We start from the raw sequence: 19,738 nt of genomic DNA on the forward strand, positions 1-19,738 counted from the left end.
ATGAAGGCCTCAACAGCACTCTGTAGGGTAGCACCATGGTGTAGCCGGAGGACAGCTGGTTTCTGTCCTCCTCTGGGTACATTGACTTCAATACAAAACCTAGGAGGCTCATGGTTCTCACCCCCTTCCATAGACTGTAATTATGACAACTTCCGGAGGACGTCCTCCAACCTATCAGAACTCTTGCAGCAACTGACATGTTGTCCACCCAATCAAAGGATCAGAGAATTAATCTACTACTGAAAGCATAAGCTACAGCTAGCTAGCACTGCAGTGCATCAAATGTAGTGAGTAGCAGACTCAAAGAGAAAGACAATAGTTGAACAGTTTTGAACAAGCGAGAGAGAGAGAAAGAGAGAGAGATTTTCTTGTATTTTTGTTCACTTTCACTTATTATTATTTATTTATTTTTATTATTTTTCACCTTTATTTAACCAGGTAAGCCAGTTGAGAACAGGTTCTCATTTACAACTGCGACCTGGCCAAGATAAAGCAAAGCAGTGCAATAAAAACAACACAGAGTTACATATGGGGTAAAAAACATAAAGTCAAAAATACAACAGAAAATATATATACAGTGTGTGCAAATGTAGCAAGTTATGGAGGTAAGGCAATAAATAGGCTATAGTGCAAAATAATTACAATAGTATTAACACTGGAATGCTAGATGTGCAAGAGATTATGTGCAAATAGAGATACTGGGGTGCAAAAGAGCAAAATAAATAACAATATAGGGATGAGGTAGTTGGGTGGGCTAATTTCAGATGGGCTGTGTACAGGTGCAGTGATCGGTAAGGTGCTCTGACAACTGATGCTTAAAGTTATTGAGGGAGATAAGAGTCTCCAGCTTCAGAGATTTTTGCAATTCGTTCCAGTCATTGGCAGCAGAGAACTGGAAGGAATGGCGGCCAAAGGAGGTGTTGGCTTTGGGAATGACCAGTGAGATATACCTGCTGGAGCACAGACTACGGGTGGGTGCTGCTATGGTGACCAATGAGCTAAGATAAGGCGGGGATTTGCCTAGCAGTGATTTATAGATGGCCTGGAGCCAGTGGGTTTGACGACGAACATGTAGTGAGGACCAGCCAACAAGAGCGTACAGGTCACAGTGGTGGGTAGTGTATGGGGCTTTGGAGACAAAACGGATGGCACTGTGATAGACTACATCCAATTTGCTGAGTAGAGTGTTGGAGGCTATTTTGTAAATGACATCGCCGAAGTCAAGGATCGGTAGGATAGTCAGTTTTACGAGGGCATGTTTGGCAGCATGAGTGAAGGAGGCTTTGTTGCGAAATAGGAAGCCGATTCTAGATTTAACTTTGGATTGGAGATTCTTTATGTGAGTCTGGAAGTTGAGTTTACAGTCTAACCAGACACCTAGGTATTTGTAGTTGTCCACATACTCTAGGTCAGACCCGTCGAGAGTGGTGATTCTAGTCGGGTGGGCGGGTGCCAGCAGCATTCGATTGAAAAGCATGCATTTAGTTTTACTAGTGTTTAAGAGCAGTTGGAGGCTACTGAAGGAGTGTTGTATGGCATTGAAGCTCGTAGGGAGGTTTGTTAACACAGTGTCCAATGAAGGGCCAGATGTATACAAAATGGTGTCGTCTGCGTAGAGGTGGATCTGAGAGTCACCAGCAGCAAGAGCGACATCATTGATATACACAGAGAAAAGTGTCGGCCCAAGAATTGAACCCTGTGGCACCCCCATAGAGACTGCCATAGGTCCAGACAACAGGCCCTCCGATTTGACACACTGAACTCTATCTGAGAAGTAGTTGGTGAACCAGGCGAGGCAGTCATTTGAGAAACCAAGGCTATTTAGTCTGCCAATAAGAATGCGGTGGTTGACAGAGTCGAAAGCCTTGGCCAGGTCGATGAAGACGGCTGCACAGTACTGTCTATTATCAATCGCAGTTATAATATCGTTTAGGACCTTGAGCGTGGCTGAAGTGCACCCATGACCAGCTCGGAAACCGGATTGCATAGCGGAGAAGGTACGGTGGTATTCGAAATGGTCGGTGATCTGTTTGTTAACTTGGCTTTCAAATACTTTCGAAAGGCAGGGCAGGATGGATATAGGTCTGTAGCAGTTTGGATCTAGAGTGTCACCCCCTTTGAAGAGGGGGGATGACCGCGGCAGCTTTCCAATCTCTGGGGATCTCAGACGTTATGAAAGAGAGGTTGAACAGACTAGTAATAGGGCTTGCGACAATTTCGGCGGCTAGTTTTAGAAAGAAAGGGTCCAGATTGTCTAGCCCAGCTGATTTGTAGGGGTCCAGATTTTGCAGCGCTTTCAAAACATCAGCTGTCTGAATTTGTGTGAAGGAGAAGCGGGGGGGGCATGGGCAGGTTGCAGCAGAGGGTGCAGAGTTAGTGGCCGGGGTAGTGGTAGCCAGATGGAAAGCATGGCCAGCTGTAGCAAAATGCTTGTTGAAATTCTCGATTATTGTAGATTTATCGGTGGTGATAGTGTTTCCTAGCCTCAGTGCAGTGGGCAGCTGGGAGGAAGTGCTCTTATTCTCCATGGACTTTACAGTGTCCCAAAACTTTTTGGAGTTAGTAATAATAATAATAATATGCCATTTAGCAGACGCTTTTATCCAAAGCGACTTACAGTCATGCGTGCATACATTTTTTTTTTGTGTATGGGTGGTCCCGGGGATCGAACCCACTACCTTGGCGTTATAAGCGCCGTGCTCTACCAGCTGAGCTACAGGATGCAAATTTCTGTTTGAAAAAGTTAGCCTTTGCTTTCCTGACTGCTTGTGTATATTGGTTCCTAACTTCCCTGAAAAGTTGCATATCGCGGGGGCTATTTGATGCTAATGCTGTACGCCACAGGATGTTTTTGTGCTGGTCAAGGGCAGTCAAGTCTGAGGAGAACCAGGGGCTATATCGGTTCTTAGTTCTGTATTTTTGAATGGGGCATGTTTATTTAAGATTGAGAGGAAATTACTTTTAAGGAACAACCAGGCATCCTCTACTGACGGAATGAGATCTATATCCATCCAGGATACCTGGGCCAGGTCAATTAGGAAGGCCTGCTCGCTAAAGTGTTTTAGGGAGCGTTTGACAGTGATGAGGGGTGGTCGTTTGACCGCGGACCCGTTACGGACGCAGGCAATAAGGCAGTGATCGCTGAGATCCTGGTTGAAGACAGCTGAGGTGTATTTAGAGGGTATGTTAGTCAGGATGATATCTATGAGGGTACCCATGTTTACGGATTTAGGGTTGTACCTGGTAGGTTCGTTGATAATTTGCGTGAGGTTGAGGGCATCTAGTTTGGATTGTAGGATGGCTGGGGTATTAAGCATATCCCAATTTAGGTCACCAAGCAGTACGAACTCTGAGGATAAATGGGGGCAATCAATTCACATATGGTGTCCAGGGCACAGCTAGGGGCTGAGGGGGGTCTGTAGCAAGCGGCAACAGTGAGAGACTTATTTCTGGAAAGGTGGATTTTTAGAAGTAGAAGCTCAAACTGTTTGGGCACAGACCTGGATAGCATGATAGAGCTCTGCAGGCTATCTCTACAGTAGATTGCAACTCCACCCCCTTTGGCAGTTCTATCTAGACGGAAAATGTTATAGTTGGGGATGGAAATTTCAGAATTTTTGGTGGCCTTCCTGAGCCAGGATTCAGACACTGCTAGAACATCAGGGTTGGCGGAGTGTGCTAACGCAGTGAATAACTCAAACTTAGGAAGTAGACTTCTGATATTTATGTGCAAGAAACCAAGACTTTTGCGATTACAGAAGTCAGCAAATGATAGCGCCTGGGGAGTAGGAGTGATACTGAGGGCTGCAGGGCCTGGGTTAGCCTCTACATCACCAGAGGAACAGAGGAGGACTAGAATAAGGATACGGCTAAAGGCTTTAAGAACTGGTCTTCTAGTGCGTTGGGTACATAGAATAAAGGGGGCAGATTTCCGGGTGTTATAGAAAAGATTCAGGGCATTATGTACAGACAAGGATATGGAAGGATATGAGTAAAGTGGAGGTAAACCTAAGCGTTGGGTAACAATGAAAGAGATAGCATCGCTGGAGGCATCAATTGAGTCGGTCTCCGCGTGTATAGGGGGTGGGACAAAGGAGCTATCTAAGGCAGGTTTAGCTGGGCTGGGGGTCTACAGTGAAATAGTACAATTAGAAATAATCGAAACAACAATAAGCTAACCATGTTTGGGCTGAGGCTAAACATAAACAGGATGTAGTACCGTAAAAAGGAACAGTCCAGCAGACATCAGCTGTATAGCTGAGTTATCATAAGGTCCGGTGAACAGCAATAGGATAGTTCGGAGGCTGCTAAAGCACTAGCGAGTAAGAGGCCACGGCTAGCGTGTGCTAGCGGGCCGGGGCTAGCAGATGGAATCTTTGTGGTTAACATCGTAACCACATCAGACGATTTCGTCGGCAGACCAGTCGTGTAGGATCGGCGGGGCTCCGTGTCAACACTAGGTGGTCCCGTCCGGTTGACAGAGAGGTAGATAGCCGGGAGATGGGCCTAGCTCAGGATGATTAGCCAGACCACAGCGTCCATTTTGTTGCAGCTAGCTGGTAGCGATGAATCCGGAGTTAAAGGTCCAGTGATTCAGTGATTCCGGCGGAAAAACTGATATGTTCTGGGTCGATAACGCGCTGTGCAGACTGGCCGAATATCCGGTGATTAATGTCCAGTGATTAAAATTAATCCCGCAGAAAAAAAAATCCAATGTTCTGGGTGAAATACCGCTAGCTGTGGCTAATAGCAAGTAGCTAGTTAGCTGGCTAGCTAGTTTCAACTGGAGATTCTAGATAAAGGTAAGTCAATAATAGAATCCGTTCCACATTGAGTGAGGCGGGTTGCAGGAAAGTATATTTTGTAGAAGGATGAAAAGTCTGATAGGGAAATATGTACGAAAAATACAAAAAAACAGGGTATTTACAGGCTATTTACAGACACACGACAAAAACAGAACTGCACTACTACGCCATCTTGGTAGCGAATGCAGTTAGCTAGTTTAGCCTACTCAAACACCTGGCTCAAACAGAGAGGGATGCTATGTTAGCTAGCTGGCTATGGCTATCCAACACTGGAACTCTTCCAAGTCAAGTTAAGCTTTTGGTTTTTATAAATGTATTGCCACCGGGTAACTGCTAAACTGCTTGTTGACTGTACACTGTACTGCATGATTGTAGCGGGTTTACTAACGCCTTCTATTAAAAAACGTTTCTTAAACGGAAGCAAACGGAACGAAATGGGCATAAACATACCTGAATTTGTCCAATAGAAACTCTAGTTTCCAACTGTTGGACTAATGATTACACCCTAGATCAGCTAGTATGCAAGGCGGTATTGAATGTGTCACTGTCTGTCACCTTGATTACTCAAATGTTTCTCTCGACCTGTGCACCTATGTTGTAAACGTTCATTCATAGGCTAGGTTGTAGCAACCTCATGATGGGTATAGGGAAAATTCGAGAATTACATTTTAGTCATTTAGCAAACGCTCTTATCCAGAGCGACTTACAGTTTTAGTGAGTGCATACATTTTTTTTTTTTCATACTGGCCCCCGTGGGAATCGAACCCGCAACCCTGGCGTTGCAAGTGCCATCCTCTACCAACTGTGGTCCTCTGTAGCTCAGCTGGTAGAGCACGGCGCTTGTAACGCCAAGGTAGTGGGTTCGATCCCCGGGACCACCCATACACAAAAATGTATGCACACACGACTGTAAGTCGCTTTGGATAAAAGCGTCTGCTAAATGGCATATTATTTTTTTATTTAACTGAGCTACACGGGACCAGACCTGTAGTAACCTAAACCTATCAATGTTACATTGAGCTGGGTGAATGGAATATGAATGACAGTCATCCAATTTGCTGTAATAGAAATATGGCCATGCTCATAAAAAACATTATTGTCCTCCCTCATCTTAAACGGCACTGACCGCCACTGTATGTATGTGTGGTGAGTGTGTGTTAGTGATTGGGAAAAAAATTGATACAGTTACATATCGGGATATATTTTTGACAATATATTGTATTGTATAGTTTTGACAATATCGCAATATCATTTTTGCAATAGTTGGCTGTACCTGTACCAAAACTCCAGTATTTTTCCATCATAGCTTGTTCTCCATCTTCTTTTTAAATAGGGAGCCAGTATGTTTTCTGCACTTTTATTTCCATGACTGATCAAAACTCGTTCTCATAGCTCTCTCTTGTCCATCTGCAGTGGACATATGGTAAGCAATATGTTTGGAACATCGAATCGCAATAAAATCACAGTATCGATTCGCAATACATATAGAATCGTGAGAATCGCAATACATATCATATCGGCACCTAAGTATCGTAAGGTCCCTGGCTATTCCTAGTCCTAGTGTGTATGTGTCTTTATGTTGTCGGTATGTGTGTGTGTGTTATGTGTGTATGTAGTGTATGTCAATGTGTGGGTTTTGTGTGAGAGTGTCAGTGTGTGTGAGTGAGTTTGTATATAGTGTGTATATAGTCTTGAGAGATATGGGCCCTGGCCAAATGTAGTAGGAATAGGGAATAGGGTGGGCTGTCTGAGGCCCATTGGTCCTCATTGAACTCCGCCCCCTCCTCTCCTCTGACTCTGCCCACGATGGAGGGGGCGTGTTCAGGGTATGGATCAATGCCACCTCATTGGAGCATGTGACCGTTCTAGTCGGACACTTTTGACTGACACCTACCAAATTAATTTGGAAGAAATCCGTGGCAGTAACTCTTATCGTGTCCTGACTACAATGACATGGGGTGAATACATTCTGTGCTTGTAAATTATTTTATACAGTGGCGTGTTTTATCCTGTTCTATTGTAACTCTGTTGCACCCTCAATACAAAGCAGCAATCATCTTTGTGTGTGTGCATCTGAGAAAGTGAGTGTGTCAGGAGAGAGAAACTTCACACACTGTGAAACATAGGAGTTTTTATGTGTGTGTGTGTGTGTGCGTGCGTGCGTGTGTTTAATTACGGTTTAATTGCTGGCCCAGTAATGTACTGTCATCTGTCACAGCCCAAAGACAGCAAATAATGGTTCTGCTGTTACTTTGTCACCAAGCCGCTCAGCCTGGAGAGAGACGGCAGGAGAAACATTGGTAAATGATATGCGACTTGAATTACTGATAAACACTTGGTGAGTGCTGAGCTCTGTGTCTATCGGCTTGCTTGTGCAGTATATTGGTCTGACTTGTGTGTGTGCCTATTGTGAGTGAGTATGTGTTTATGTATGCGTACATGTATGCATGCATTTTTGTGTGAATGTGCGAGTATATATGTGTGTGTGTCTGAGCCCAGTATCAGTGGCAACAGGAGCAACAGTTGTGTTGTACTTTAAGCCGCCTGCCTGTTTGAGACACTTGTCTTAGTGTGGTTCAGTCTGTAAGGGCTTTATTGGCATGGGAAACGTGTGTTAACATTGCCAAAGCAAGTGAAGTAGATAGTAAACAAAAGTGAAATAAACAATAAATATTAACAGTAAACATTACACTCAGAAGTTTCAAAAGAATAAAGACATTTCAAATGTCATATTATGTATATATACAGTGTTGTAACAATGTCTCTCTCTCTCTGTATCTCTCTGTCTGTCTCTCTCTGTCTGTCTGTCAATCCTCAGATAGTGTAAATACTGTGGGGGGTTGGATGAGAGGGGGTTATGGTGCTTCTAGTGACTCAACGTCAAGTTGTAACTATTATAAAGACTGTGGGGGGTTGGATGAGAGAGGGTTATGATGATTCTAGTGACTCAACGTCAAGATGTGACTAGTATAAATACTGTGAGGGGTTGGATGAGAGGGGGTTATGATGATTCTAGTGACTCAACGTCAAGTTGTGACTAGTATAAATACTGTGGGAGGTTGGTTGAGAGGGTGTTCCGTTGATTCTAGACTAATGCTAAAGTGTGACTATAACTGTATGACTATAACTGTAGGCTGCATGGTGGTAGTGGGAAGAGGTATCTGTCCATTGCCACTTGCCAGACAGGAGTAATGGATGACAGAGCAGTGGTAGTGAGTGGGTGGAGGTATATGTCCTATTCCAGACAGGAGTAATGGATGGTGTTACAGTGTAACAATGAGACCAGAAGGACGTCCACATCACATGCATTCATCCACACAGTCACATGGGTGCTATAGTGCTCGTATCACCACTAAATGGGTGCTTTGTGGTGTACACAATGGAACACCTGGAGAGACAGTATTTTATCTGTGTGTGGGTGTGTGTGTGTATTTGTATTTATTAAGGATCCCCATTAGCTGCTGCCAAGGCAGCAGCTACTCTTCCTGGGGTCCAGCAACATTAAGGCAGTTATATACAATTAAAAATATTACATGACATTACATTCCATAACACTTTTCACAACACATTAAGTGTGTCCCCTCAGGCCACTACTCTAATACCACATGTCTACAATACAAAATCCATGTGTACGTGTGTGTAGAGTGCGTGTCTTATCATGTGTATGTGTGTCTGTGCCTGTGTGTGCGTCTCTTCACAGTCCCTGATGTTCCATAAGGTGTATTTTATCCGTTTTTTAAAATCTGATTCTACTGCTTGCATCAATTACCTGATGTGGAATAGAGTTCCATATAGCCATGGCTCTATGTAGTACTGTGCACCTCCCATAGTCTGTTTTGACTTGGGGATTGTGAAGAGACCTCTGGTGGCATGTCTTGTGGGGTATGCATGTGTAGTAGTGTGATGTTGTTCCCCTAGATTGGGCACCAAGTTGCACACAAGGACCAGTTCAAGTAGGCCAGGTCAAGAGGGGATGTTAATAATTTAATAATAATAATAATAATAATTGTCACGATCGTCTAACATAGAGGACCAATGCGCAGCGTTGAAAGTGAACATATTCTTTTATTATACTGATCACACGATCAAAAACACAAACGAAAACGTGACGTCTACGGTTTCACACAAACCGAAATGAACAAGAAACCACAAACACAACGTAAAAGACAGATAGTTAAATATGGCTCCCAATCAGAGACAACGAGCCAACAGCTGACACTCGTTACCTCTGATTGGGAGTCACTCAAACAAAGAAATACAATAACCTAGAACCCACCACAAAACATAGAAACTAACACCCTGGCTCAACATACGAGAGTCCCCCGAGCCAGGGCGTGACAATAATTCAATGTGTTTTCTTTATTTAATTACAGCTGCATAGCTAATGTTATTTTTTGGTGTACACATTTTTAAAAATATCTATATTGTAAATAAACCTGATTGTAAAAGTTTGGTATATTTTGGTTTGGTCCATCGCGGGTTATCTGTACTTATGTACCCTCTTATTGTTCTCTTTTGCCTGACCTTCAACTAGCAAGGTATGTTTTCCTTGGCTCCGTAATTTGTCAATATAAAACTGTGGTAATGTTACACAAAGTGCTGTTACGCAACTATAGGTTTTGTTACAATGTGGACAATATAAAGATTTATGTTAACAAGTTTCACCGAGCTCGCTAATTAGGGTAACTATTGTAACTTGTGAGTACTTGGGACAGTGTTTGAGTGAAATTCCATGTGCTCACGCAGGTGCCCGAGAGCCATGACTGCACCAAGGGCTAACATATTGTGTGTTGTCTCTTCGTGTGCAGGTATGTCTTTTATTTTGTCTGAATTATGTTGTATATCATTTTACTTGTATTGTATAGTGTGCTGTTGGCCACTGAATGTGTGCACGCAGCACCTGGGTTCTCTTTTGCATGACCTTCAACTAGAAAGGTGCCCGAGAGCTGTGACTGCACCAAGGGCTAACATATTGTGTGTTGTCTCTTCGTGTGCAGGGCAAATAAAAATAATCCAACCAGCAGACCTCCAGTTGTGGCAGTGTCCTAATTAAAAGTACACAACCAGAACGAACCACGCTACACATGGGTGTCTGAGCTCTGTGCTAGTAGTTTAAACAGACACCTCGGTGCATTCAGCATGTCAACACTTCTTACAAAACAAGTAGTGATGAACTCAATCTCTCCTCCACTTTGAGCCATGAGAGATTAACATGCATATTATTAATGTAAGCTCTCAATGTACATTTAAGGGCCAGCTGTGCTGCCTTGTTCTGAGCCAACTGTAATTTTCCGAGGTCCCTCTTTGTGGCAACTGACCATACAACTGAACAGTAGTCCAGGTGCGACAAAACTAGAGCCTGTAGGACCTGCCTTGTTGATAGCGTTGTTAATCAATCAATCAATCAATCACATTTATTTATAAAGGCGTTTTTACATCAGCAGATGTCACAAAGTGCTATACAGAAACCCAGCCTAAAACCCTAAACAGCAAGCAATGCAGATGTAGAAGCACGGTGGCTAGAAAAAACTCCCTAGAAAGGCAGAAGCCTAGGATAAAACCTAGAGAGGAACCAGGCTATGAGGGGTGGCCAGTCCCCTTCTGGCTGTGCCAGGTGGAGATTATAACAGTACATGGCCATTAAGGCCAGATTTTTCTCCAAGATGTTCAAACGTTCATAGATGACCAGCAGGGTCAAATAATAATCACAGTGGTTGTAGAGGTTGCAACAGGTCAGTACATCAGGAGTAAATGTCACTTGGCTTTTCATTGCCGGGCATTTAGAGGTTGAAATAGCAGGTGCGGTAGAGAGAGAGAGTTGAAAACAGCAGGTCTGGGACAAGGTAGCACGTCCGGTGAACAGGTCAGGGTTCCATAGCCGCAGGCAGAAGAGTTGAAACTGGAGCAGCAGCACAACCAGGTGGACTGGGGACAGCAACGAGTCGTCAGGCCAGGTAGTCCTGAGGCATGGTCCTAGGGCTCAGGTCCTCCGGGAGGGGAGGGAGAGAATTAGAGGGAGCATACTTAAATTCACACAGGACACCGGATAAGACAGGAGAATAACACCAGATATAACAGACTGACCCAAGCCCCCCGACACATAGACTATTGCAGCATAGATACTGGAGGCTGAGACAGGGGGCAGAGCAACGCTTTATTATGGACAGACTACTCCCCATCTTAGCTACTGTTGTATCAACATGTTTTGACCATGACAGTTTACAATCCAGGGTTACTCCAAGCAGTTTAGTTACCTCAACTTGCTCAATTTCCACATTATGTGTTACAAGATTTAGTTGAGGTTTAGGGTTTAGTGATTGATTTGTCCCAAATACAATGCTTTTAGTTTTTGAAATATTTAGAACTAACTTATTCCTTGCCGCCCATTCTGAAACTAACTGCAGCTCTTTGTTAAGTGTTGCAGTGATTTCAGTCGCTGTAGTAGCTGATGTGTATAGTGTAGAGTCATCCGCAAACATAGGCACACTGGCTTTACTCAAGGCCAGTGGCATGTCATTAGTAAAGATGGAAAAGAGTAAGGGGCGTGGACAGCTGTGTGTGTCTATGTGTGTGTGCGCGCCAATGTGTTTGTTTATGTGAGTGTATCAATGTGTCTATATGTGTCTATGTGTGTACTCATTATTGTGTGTGTTTATGCGTATGTTGAGATGTGCCATTCTCGGTCTCTAATTTATCCCCCCACACACACACACCACACACACAGTAATGAGTGCACACACACCAGACACATAGATACATGTGGTCCTCTGTAGCTCAATTGGTAGAGCATGGCGCTTGTAACGCCAGGGTAGTGGGTTCGATCCCCGGGACCACCCATACGTAAAAATGTATGCACACATGACTGTAAGTAGCTTTGGATAAAAGCGTCTGCTAAATGGCATATTATATACACAGTCACAAACACAGTCACACACCTACTACCTATTAAGATCTACACAGCCCTGGGAAACACTGCTTACCTTATTGAACACTGCTGAATAATGAGGCTGTGTGTGGTATCAGGCTGCCATGCAGTGAACCACTCCAGCTACTCTTCCTTTCTAAATAAACAGATATACAGTTGAGGTCGGAAGTTTACATACACTTAGGTTGAACTCATTAAAACTCGTTTTTTTCAACCACTCCGCAAATTTCTTGTAAACAAACTATAGTTTTGGCATTTGGTAAGTAGGTTAGGACATCTACTTTAAGCATGACACAAGTAATTTTTCCAACAATTGTTTACAGACTGATTATTTCACTTATAATTCACTGTATCACAATTCCAGTGGGTCAGAAGTTTACATACACTAAGTTGACTGTGCCTTTAAACAACTTGGAAAATTCCAGAAAATGATGTCAAGGCTTTAGAAGTTTCTGATAGGCAAATTGACATCATTTGAGTCAATTGGAGGTGTACCTGTGGATGTATTTCAAGGCCTACCTTCAAACTCAGTGCCTCTTTGCTTGACATCATGGGAAAATCAAAAGACCTCAGAAAGAAAATTGTAGACCTCCACAAGTCTGGTTCATCCTTCTGAGAAATGTCCAAACGCCTGAAGGTACCACGTTCATCTGTACAAACAATAGTACGCAAGTATAAACACCATGGGACCACGCAGCCGTCATACCGCTCAGGAAGGAGACTCGTTCTGTCTCCTAGAGATGAATGTACTTTGGTGCGAAAGGTGCAAATCAATCCCAGAACAACAGCAAAGGACCTTGTAAAGATGCTGGAGGAAACAGGTACAAAAGTATCTATATCCACAGTAAAACGATTCCTATATCGACATAACCTGAAAGGCCGCTCAGCAAGGAAGAAGCCACTGCTCCAAAACCGCCATAAAAAAGACAGACTACGGTTTGCAACTGCACATGGGGACAAAGATCGTACTTTTTGGAGAAATGTCCTCTGGTCTGATGAAACAAAAATAGAACTGTTTGGCCATAATGACCATCATTATGTTTGGAGGAAAAAGGGGAGCTTGCAAGCCGAAGAACACCATCCCAACCGTGAAGCACGGGGGTGGAAGCATCATGCTGTGGGGGTGCTTTGCTGCAGGAGGGACTGGTGTACTTCACAAAATAGATGGCATCATGAGGAAGGAAAATGATGTGGATATATTGAAGCAACATCTCAAGACATCAGTCAGGAAGTTAAAGCTTGGTCGCAAATGGGTCTTCCAAATGGACAATGACCCCAAGCATACTTCCAAAGTTGTGGCAAAATGGCTTAAGGACAACAAAGTCAAGGTATTGGAGTGGCCATCACAAAGCCCTGACCTCAATCCTATAGAAAATGTGTGGGCAGAACTGAAAAAGCGTGTGCGAGCAAGGAGGCCTACAAACCTGACTCAGTTACACCAGCTCTGTCAGGAGGAATGGGCCAAAATTCACCCAACTTATTGTGGGAAGCTTGTGGAAGGCTACCCAAAATGTTTCACCCAAGTTAAACAATTTAAAGGCAATGCTACCAAATACTAATTGAGTGTATGTAAACTTCTGACCCACTGAGAATGTGATGAAAGAAATAAAAGCTGAAATAAATCATTCTCTCTACTATTATTCTGACATTTCACATTCTTAAAATAAAGTGGTGATCCTAACTGACCTAAGACAGGGAATTTTTACTAAGATTAAATGTCAGGAATTGTGAAAAACTGAGTTTAAATTTATTTGGCTAAGGTGTATGTAAACTTCCGACTTCAACTGTACCAGAGGGGCTTGGAGAGAGAGAGGCTGAGACAAACCCTAAACCTGTGTGTGTGAGTTTGTTAGATTTTTTAATCAAAGAGCTAAGCAAGCCCCTTGTCTTAAGAGCAATCCACTGTTACTCTGTTCAAATCACAAATATTGCGTTGGACAAAATCACAGTATATTTCCCCACTGCCAGCCAAAGCCAGTGTGAAGCTGTCACATGATTGGCTGTAGCTGTAAACAAGCAAACTACTCAGGTCACTAGGAAGCTGTGATTCTAGGCCTATAGTGAACTACGTTTGGACAGAGCCCATAGGATTCAGGATTTAGTATATCAAACATTAGGAACACCTTCCTAATATTGAGTATCGGTGTTCATAGCAACTTGTCTCAGTTCACCACTACCTTTCTTCTGAAGACAATAACCTGATCTGCCGGTTCCCAGGAGTCCCTGTCCCTGGGGGGGTTAGAGGTCAGTGATGAGGGGTTCAGTGGGGGTGGAGGTCAATCTATTGTGTTGTGTTACTATACTATAACGGCTGTTCTGTCTCTGTTTCTCCCTCTGCAGTGTCTGTATGGCTGTTACGTCCACTCCTCCATCATCCCCACCTTCCACCGCAGGTGCTACTGGCTGCTCCAGGTAAGAGACTCCCTCCCTCCTCTGCACACATGTACACGTAACAGCCTTCCTCCCCCCTCTACACTTACACAGGTCAACTCCCCAACTTTTCTCCCACTGCCTGAATGGAAGAGGTCCTTCTCTTTTTATTGAGAGCATTTCTTCCTTCCTAACACACAGCAGATAGACAGACACCACACTATCTTCCCTCTTTATCTCTCCCTCTTTTTCTCTGTGGTCCCCTTTTCTTTCCTTATCTACCCCATTCACTCTTTTTCTGTTGGAAACATCCACCATCTGCCCACTGTCCAACAGAAGCAGAGTATTTGCTAAATTAAGTGTGCCCCGTCCTACACACACACACACACACGCACACAGACACACACAATCACACACACAAACACTCACACTCACACACACGTGTCATCTCTAATGGCTTGGAGGAACAGGCTGTAAAGCTGCAGGTGTGGAGCCCATACGACAGTGGTTACACAGACTCACCAAGCCCACTGCCTTACAGTGGTTGTAAATTTTTATTTATTTATTTTTATTTAACCTTTATTTAACCAGGTAAGCCAGTTGAGAACAAGTTCTCATTTACAACTGCGACCTGGCCAAGATAAAGCAAAGCAGTGCGATAAAAACAACACAGAGTTACATATGGGGTAAAAAAAACATAGTCAAAAATACAACAGAAAATATATATACAGTGGTGCAAATGTAGCAAGTTATGGAGGTAAGGCAATAAATAGGCTATAGTGCAAAATAATTACAATAGTATTAACACTGGAATGCTAGATGTGCAAGAGATTATGTGCAAATAGAGATACTGGGGTGCAAAAGAGCAAAATAAATAACAATATAGGGATGAGGTAGTTGGGTGGGCTAATTTCAGATGGGCTGTGTACAGGTGCAGTGATCGGTAAGGTCCTCTGACAACTGATGCTTAAAGTTAGTGAGGGAGATAAGAGTCTCCAGCTTCAGAGATTTTTGCAATTCGTTCCAGTCATTGGCAGCAGAGAACTGGAAGGAATGGCGGCCAAAGGAGGTGTTGGCTTTGGGAATGACCAGTGAGATATACCTGCTGGAGCGCAGACTACGGGTGGGTGCTGCTATGGTGACCAATGAGCTAAGATAAGGCGGGGATTTGCCTAGCAGTGATTTATAGATGGCCTGGAGCCAGTGGGTTTGACGACGAACATGTAGTGAGGACCAGCCAACAAGAGCGTACAGGTCACAGTGGTGGGTAGTGTATGGGGCTTTGGAGACAAAACGGATGGCACTGTGATAGACTACATCCAGTTTGCTGAGTAGAGTGTTGGAGGCTATTTTGTAAATGACATCGCCGAAGTCAAGGATCGGTAGGATAGTCAGTTTTACGAGGGCATGTTTGGCAGCATGAGTGAAGGAGGCTTTGTTGCGAAATAGGAAGCCGATTCTAGATTTAACTTTGGATTGGAGATTCTTAATGTGAGTCTGGAAGGAGAGTAACCTGGCCTAAATAGGCCTTTGATCACCATCTTATCCCTCTATTTCAGCACTGTGGCATCCATTATGGTTCTGTAGCCATTCTTTACAGCCTCTCTGACAGAGGATGGGATGGAGATAGGGGATGGAGGGATGGGGCAGGAGGTATGGAGATGCTCTCTAGTTCTATTTGACACCTGTTAGGAGAAAGTCTTTGTTATGTTTTGTTATTTTTCTGAAGTCATTACGTCGTCGTCCTGGAATTATGAGGGAATGAAGTCATGGTCAGAATACAGCGCATCTGTAGACTCACCTCCGCCATACCTTCATTTCTTTCATCTCCATCCCAAACGAATAGCGGTTGAATAGCAGAATACACATATAGGTCAGAATACACATATATGTCAGAATACACATATAGGTCAGAATATACATAGATAAAAGTGCATAAAAAAGCAATTAGGTTTCATTTACATGCGCTTAACTTGGGTTGGAATTCCCCCATAGTGAAGGCCTAGGTCAACCCAGGCCAACATAGTCTGACTCACCCTGGCCTTATGTCCCAGACAGACCCAAACTACTCAAATTATTCTGGTTCCTCTCCTTCTTTCCCTGCTTGGCCCTGTGTACCCTCTATGCCCTGTGTTTTCTGTGTCCATATGAGCTGTGCTGTGCAGCAGTAGTCTGTCAACAGGAGAGCAGCACTGAGCTGTGGCTGTGGAGGGACTGGAGACTGGAGAGCTTAGTTCCCTCTGCTTCCTGATGAGGGACTGGAGACTGGAGAGCTTAGTTCCCTCTGCTTCCTGATGAGGGACTGGAGACTGGAGAGCTTAGTTCCCTCTGCTCCCTGATGAGGGACTGGATACTGGAGAGCTTAGTTCCCTCTGCTCCCTGATGAGGGACTGGAGACTGGAGAGCTTAGTTCCCTCTGCTCCCTGATGAGGGACTGGATACTGGAGAGCTTAGTTCCCTCTGCTCCCTGATGAGGGACTGGAGACTGGAGAGCTTAGTTCCCTCTGCTCCCTGATGAGGGACTGGAGAGCTTAGTTCCCTCTGCTCCCTGATGAGGGACTGGAGACTGGAGAGCTTAGTTCCCTCTGCTCCCTGATGAGGGACTGGAGACTGGAGAGCTTAGTTCCCTCTGCTCCCTGATGAGGGACTGGAGACTGGAGAGCTTAGTTCCCTCTGCTCCCTGATGAGGGACTGGAGACTGGAGAGCTTAGTTCCCTCTGCTCCCTGAGCACCAACAGGGAAAGGTCACCAGTGAGTGAAGAATGTAAATCAGCAGCAGCTATCTAGCAGCCAACAGCCACACAGCACCACAGAGACTAAAATAACTCCTGCCATTACTGAGAAGAGAGATGGAGGGAACTGGAACTGTGGAGGAAAGGGGGGGAGAGGGAGAGACAAAGGGAGAAGGTGTCTGAGGGGGGATTTGGCCTAGGGGTGTCTGCCTCTTTATCCAGTCTTTATTGAGTCAAAGCCTTAGTAATGAGACAGGGAGGAGAGGAGGTGATGAGAATGGAGACCTGGCTGTGAGGGGGGTCCTCCTCTCTCCTACTCTCTCCTCCTTTTGTTCGCATCACATCTCCTTCTCAATCAGCCCATCCCCGCCACCACCTCTCAATGGCATTACACCACTTTAAAGAGTCTCGCCCTGCCCTGCAAACGAGACAGACTGAGGAAAAGTACTGCCAAAGTTAAGGGCTGCAAACAATGAATTGAAATTGCAGCAGAGCTTAAGAGCAGGGCAGATCAAAGCAGCTCAGCCTAAACTGTGCAGTTTATCACTCTGGAAAAAGTTCCTGTCGTTCCAATTGACGCAGCATAAAATAGACCTTTGGGGGAATAATGATGTTAAATCAGTGTCATACCTTCGCTTCCTCCCTTCAGACCTAGCCACACACACACACACACCTACAAACAGTCCTGGTGGCTCTCCTGATTGATTCAATCTCTCCATGTCCCCTTCTCTTGTTTAGTACTAATGGAATGTTATTCCCTGCCTGTGCCTCTCCATCAAAGCAGACAGTAGGGTGGTGTGCTGGCCCGCGGGGCCACGGAGGTGGGGATAATTATGATATTAATACGGAGGGGCTCTGAGGGGAAACTTAATTTGTCCTGCTGCCTGCCTGCCTGCCACAGCCATGGAGAGAGAGAGAGGGGTCAAAAGTGAGCAGGGCTGGAGGAGAGGAGGAGGAGAGGAGAGGGGGATGTAGGATCAGATAATTAAATGAATGGTGAGGTAGGAGAGGACACATATTTACAGTGTTTCTGCACAGCTCTCTCTCTCTCATCTCTCATCTCTCCCTTTCACTTTATTCCTCTCACATACACACTCATAATGTATACATACTCTCACATACACACTCATACTGTATACCCACTCTCACAAACACACTCATAATGTATACAGTCGTGGTCAAAAGTTTTGACAGTTTTGAGAATGACACAAATACTATTTTTCACAAAGTCTGCTGCCTCAGTTTTGATGATGGCAATTTGCATATACTCCAGAATGTCTTGAAGAATGATCAGATGAATTGCAATTAATTGCAAAGTCCCTCTTTGCCATGAAAATGAACTTATCCCAAAAAAACATTTCCACTGCATTTCAGCCCTGCCACAAACGGACCAGCTGCCATCATGTCAATGATTCTCTCGTTAACACAGGTGAGAGTGTTGACGAGGCTGGAGATCACTCTGTCATGTTAATTGAGTTAGAATAACAGACTGGAAGCTTTAAAAGGAGGGTGGTGCTTGAAATCATTGTTCTTCCTCTGTTAACCATGGTTACCTGCAAGGAAACATGTGCCGTCATCATTGCTTTGCACAAAAAGGGCTTCACAGGAAAGGATATTGCTGCTAGTAAGATTGCACCTAAAAAAAACATTTATCGGATCATCAAGAACTTCAAGGAGAGAGGTTCAATTGTTGTGAAGAAGGCGTCAGGGCGCCCAAGAAAGTCCAGCAAGCGCCAGGACCGTCTCCTAAAGTTGATTCAGCTGCGTGATCGGGGCACCACCAGTGCAGCGCTTGCTCAGGAATGGCAGCAGGCAGGTGTGAGTGCATCTGCACGCACAGTGAGGCGAAGACTTTTGGAGGATGGCCTGGTGTCAAGAAGGGCAGCAAAGAAGCCACTTCTCTCCAGGAAAAATATCAGGGACAGACTGATATTCTGCAAAAGGTACAGGGATTGGACTGCTGAGGACTGGGGTAAAGTCATTTTCTCTGATGAATCCCCTTTCGGATTGTTTGGGGTATCCGGAAAACACCTTGTCCGGAGAAGACAAGGTGAGCGCTACCATCAGTCCTGTGTCATGCCAACAGTAAAGCATCCTGAGACCATTCATGTGTGGGGTTGCTTCTCAGCCAAGGGAGTGGGCTCACTCACAATTTTGCCTAAGAACACAGCCATGAATAAAGAATGGTACCAACACATCCTCCAAGAGCAACTTCTCCCAACCATCCAAGAACAGTTTGGTGACGACCAATGCCTTTTCCAGCATGATGGAGCACCTTGCCATAAGGCAAAAGTGATAACTAAGTGGCTCGGGGAACAAAACATCGACATTTTGGGTCCATGGCCAGGAAACTCCCCAGACCTTAATCCCATTGAGAACTTGTGGTCGATCCTCAAGAGGCGGGTGGACAAACAAAACCCCACAAATTCTGACAAACTCCAAGCATTGATTGTGCAAGAATGGGCTGCCATCAGTCAGGATGTGGCCCAGAAGTTCATTGACAGCATGCCAGGGCGGATTGCAGAGGTCTTGAAAAAGAAGGGTCAACACTGCAAATATTGACTCTTTGCATAAACTGAATGTAATTGTCAATAAAAGCCTTTGACACTTATGGAATGCTTGTAATTATACTTCAGTATACCATAGTAACATCTGACAAAAATATCTCGTAACACTGAAGCAGCGAACTTTGTGAAGAACAATACTTCTGTCATTCTCAAAACTTTTCACCACAACTGTACATACTCTCACATACACACTCATACTGTATACACACTCTCACATACACACTCATACTGTATACACACTCTCACATACACACTCATACTGTATACACACTCTCACATACACACTCATACTGTATACACACTCTCACATACACACTCATACTGTATACACACTCTCAC

General features: G+C 44.4%; 1 protein-coding gene across 4 annotated transcripts in view; it reads left to right on the plus strand.

The window, feature by feature from the left end:
* LOC121538500 (calmodulin-binding transcription activator 1-like) overlaps positions 1-19,738 on the plus strand; it is a 543,809-nt gene that overhangs the window by 434,885 nt on the left and 89,186 nt on the right. For all 4 annotated transcript variants that reach the window (XM_045207028.1, XM_045207029.1, XM_045207030.1 and 1 more), the window contains exon 6: positions 14,071-14,142. In XM_045207028.1, the coding sequence (XP_045062963.1) occupies positions 14,071-14,142 (72 nt within the window). The remainder of the gene's footprint in view (positions 1-14,070; positions 14,143-19,738) is intronic.

This window comes from Coregonus clupeaformis, chromosome 24 (genome assembly GCF_020615455.1).
Source record: "Coregonus clupeaformis isolate EN_2021a chromosome 24, ASM2061545v1, whole genome shotgun sequence".
Taxonomy (NCBI): domain Eukaryota; kingdom Metazoa; phylum Chordata; class Actinopteri; order Salmoniformes; family Salmonidae; genus Coregonus; species Coregonus clupeaformis.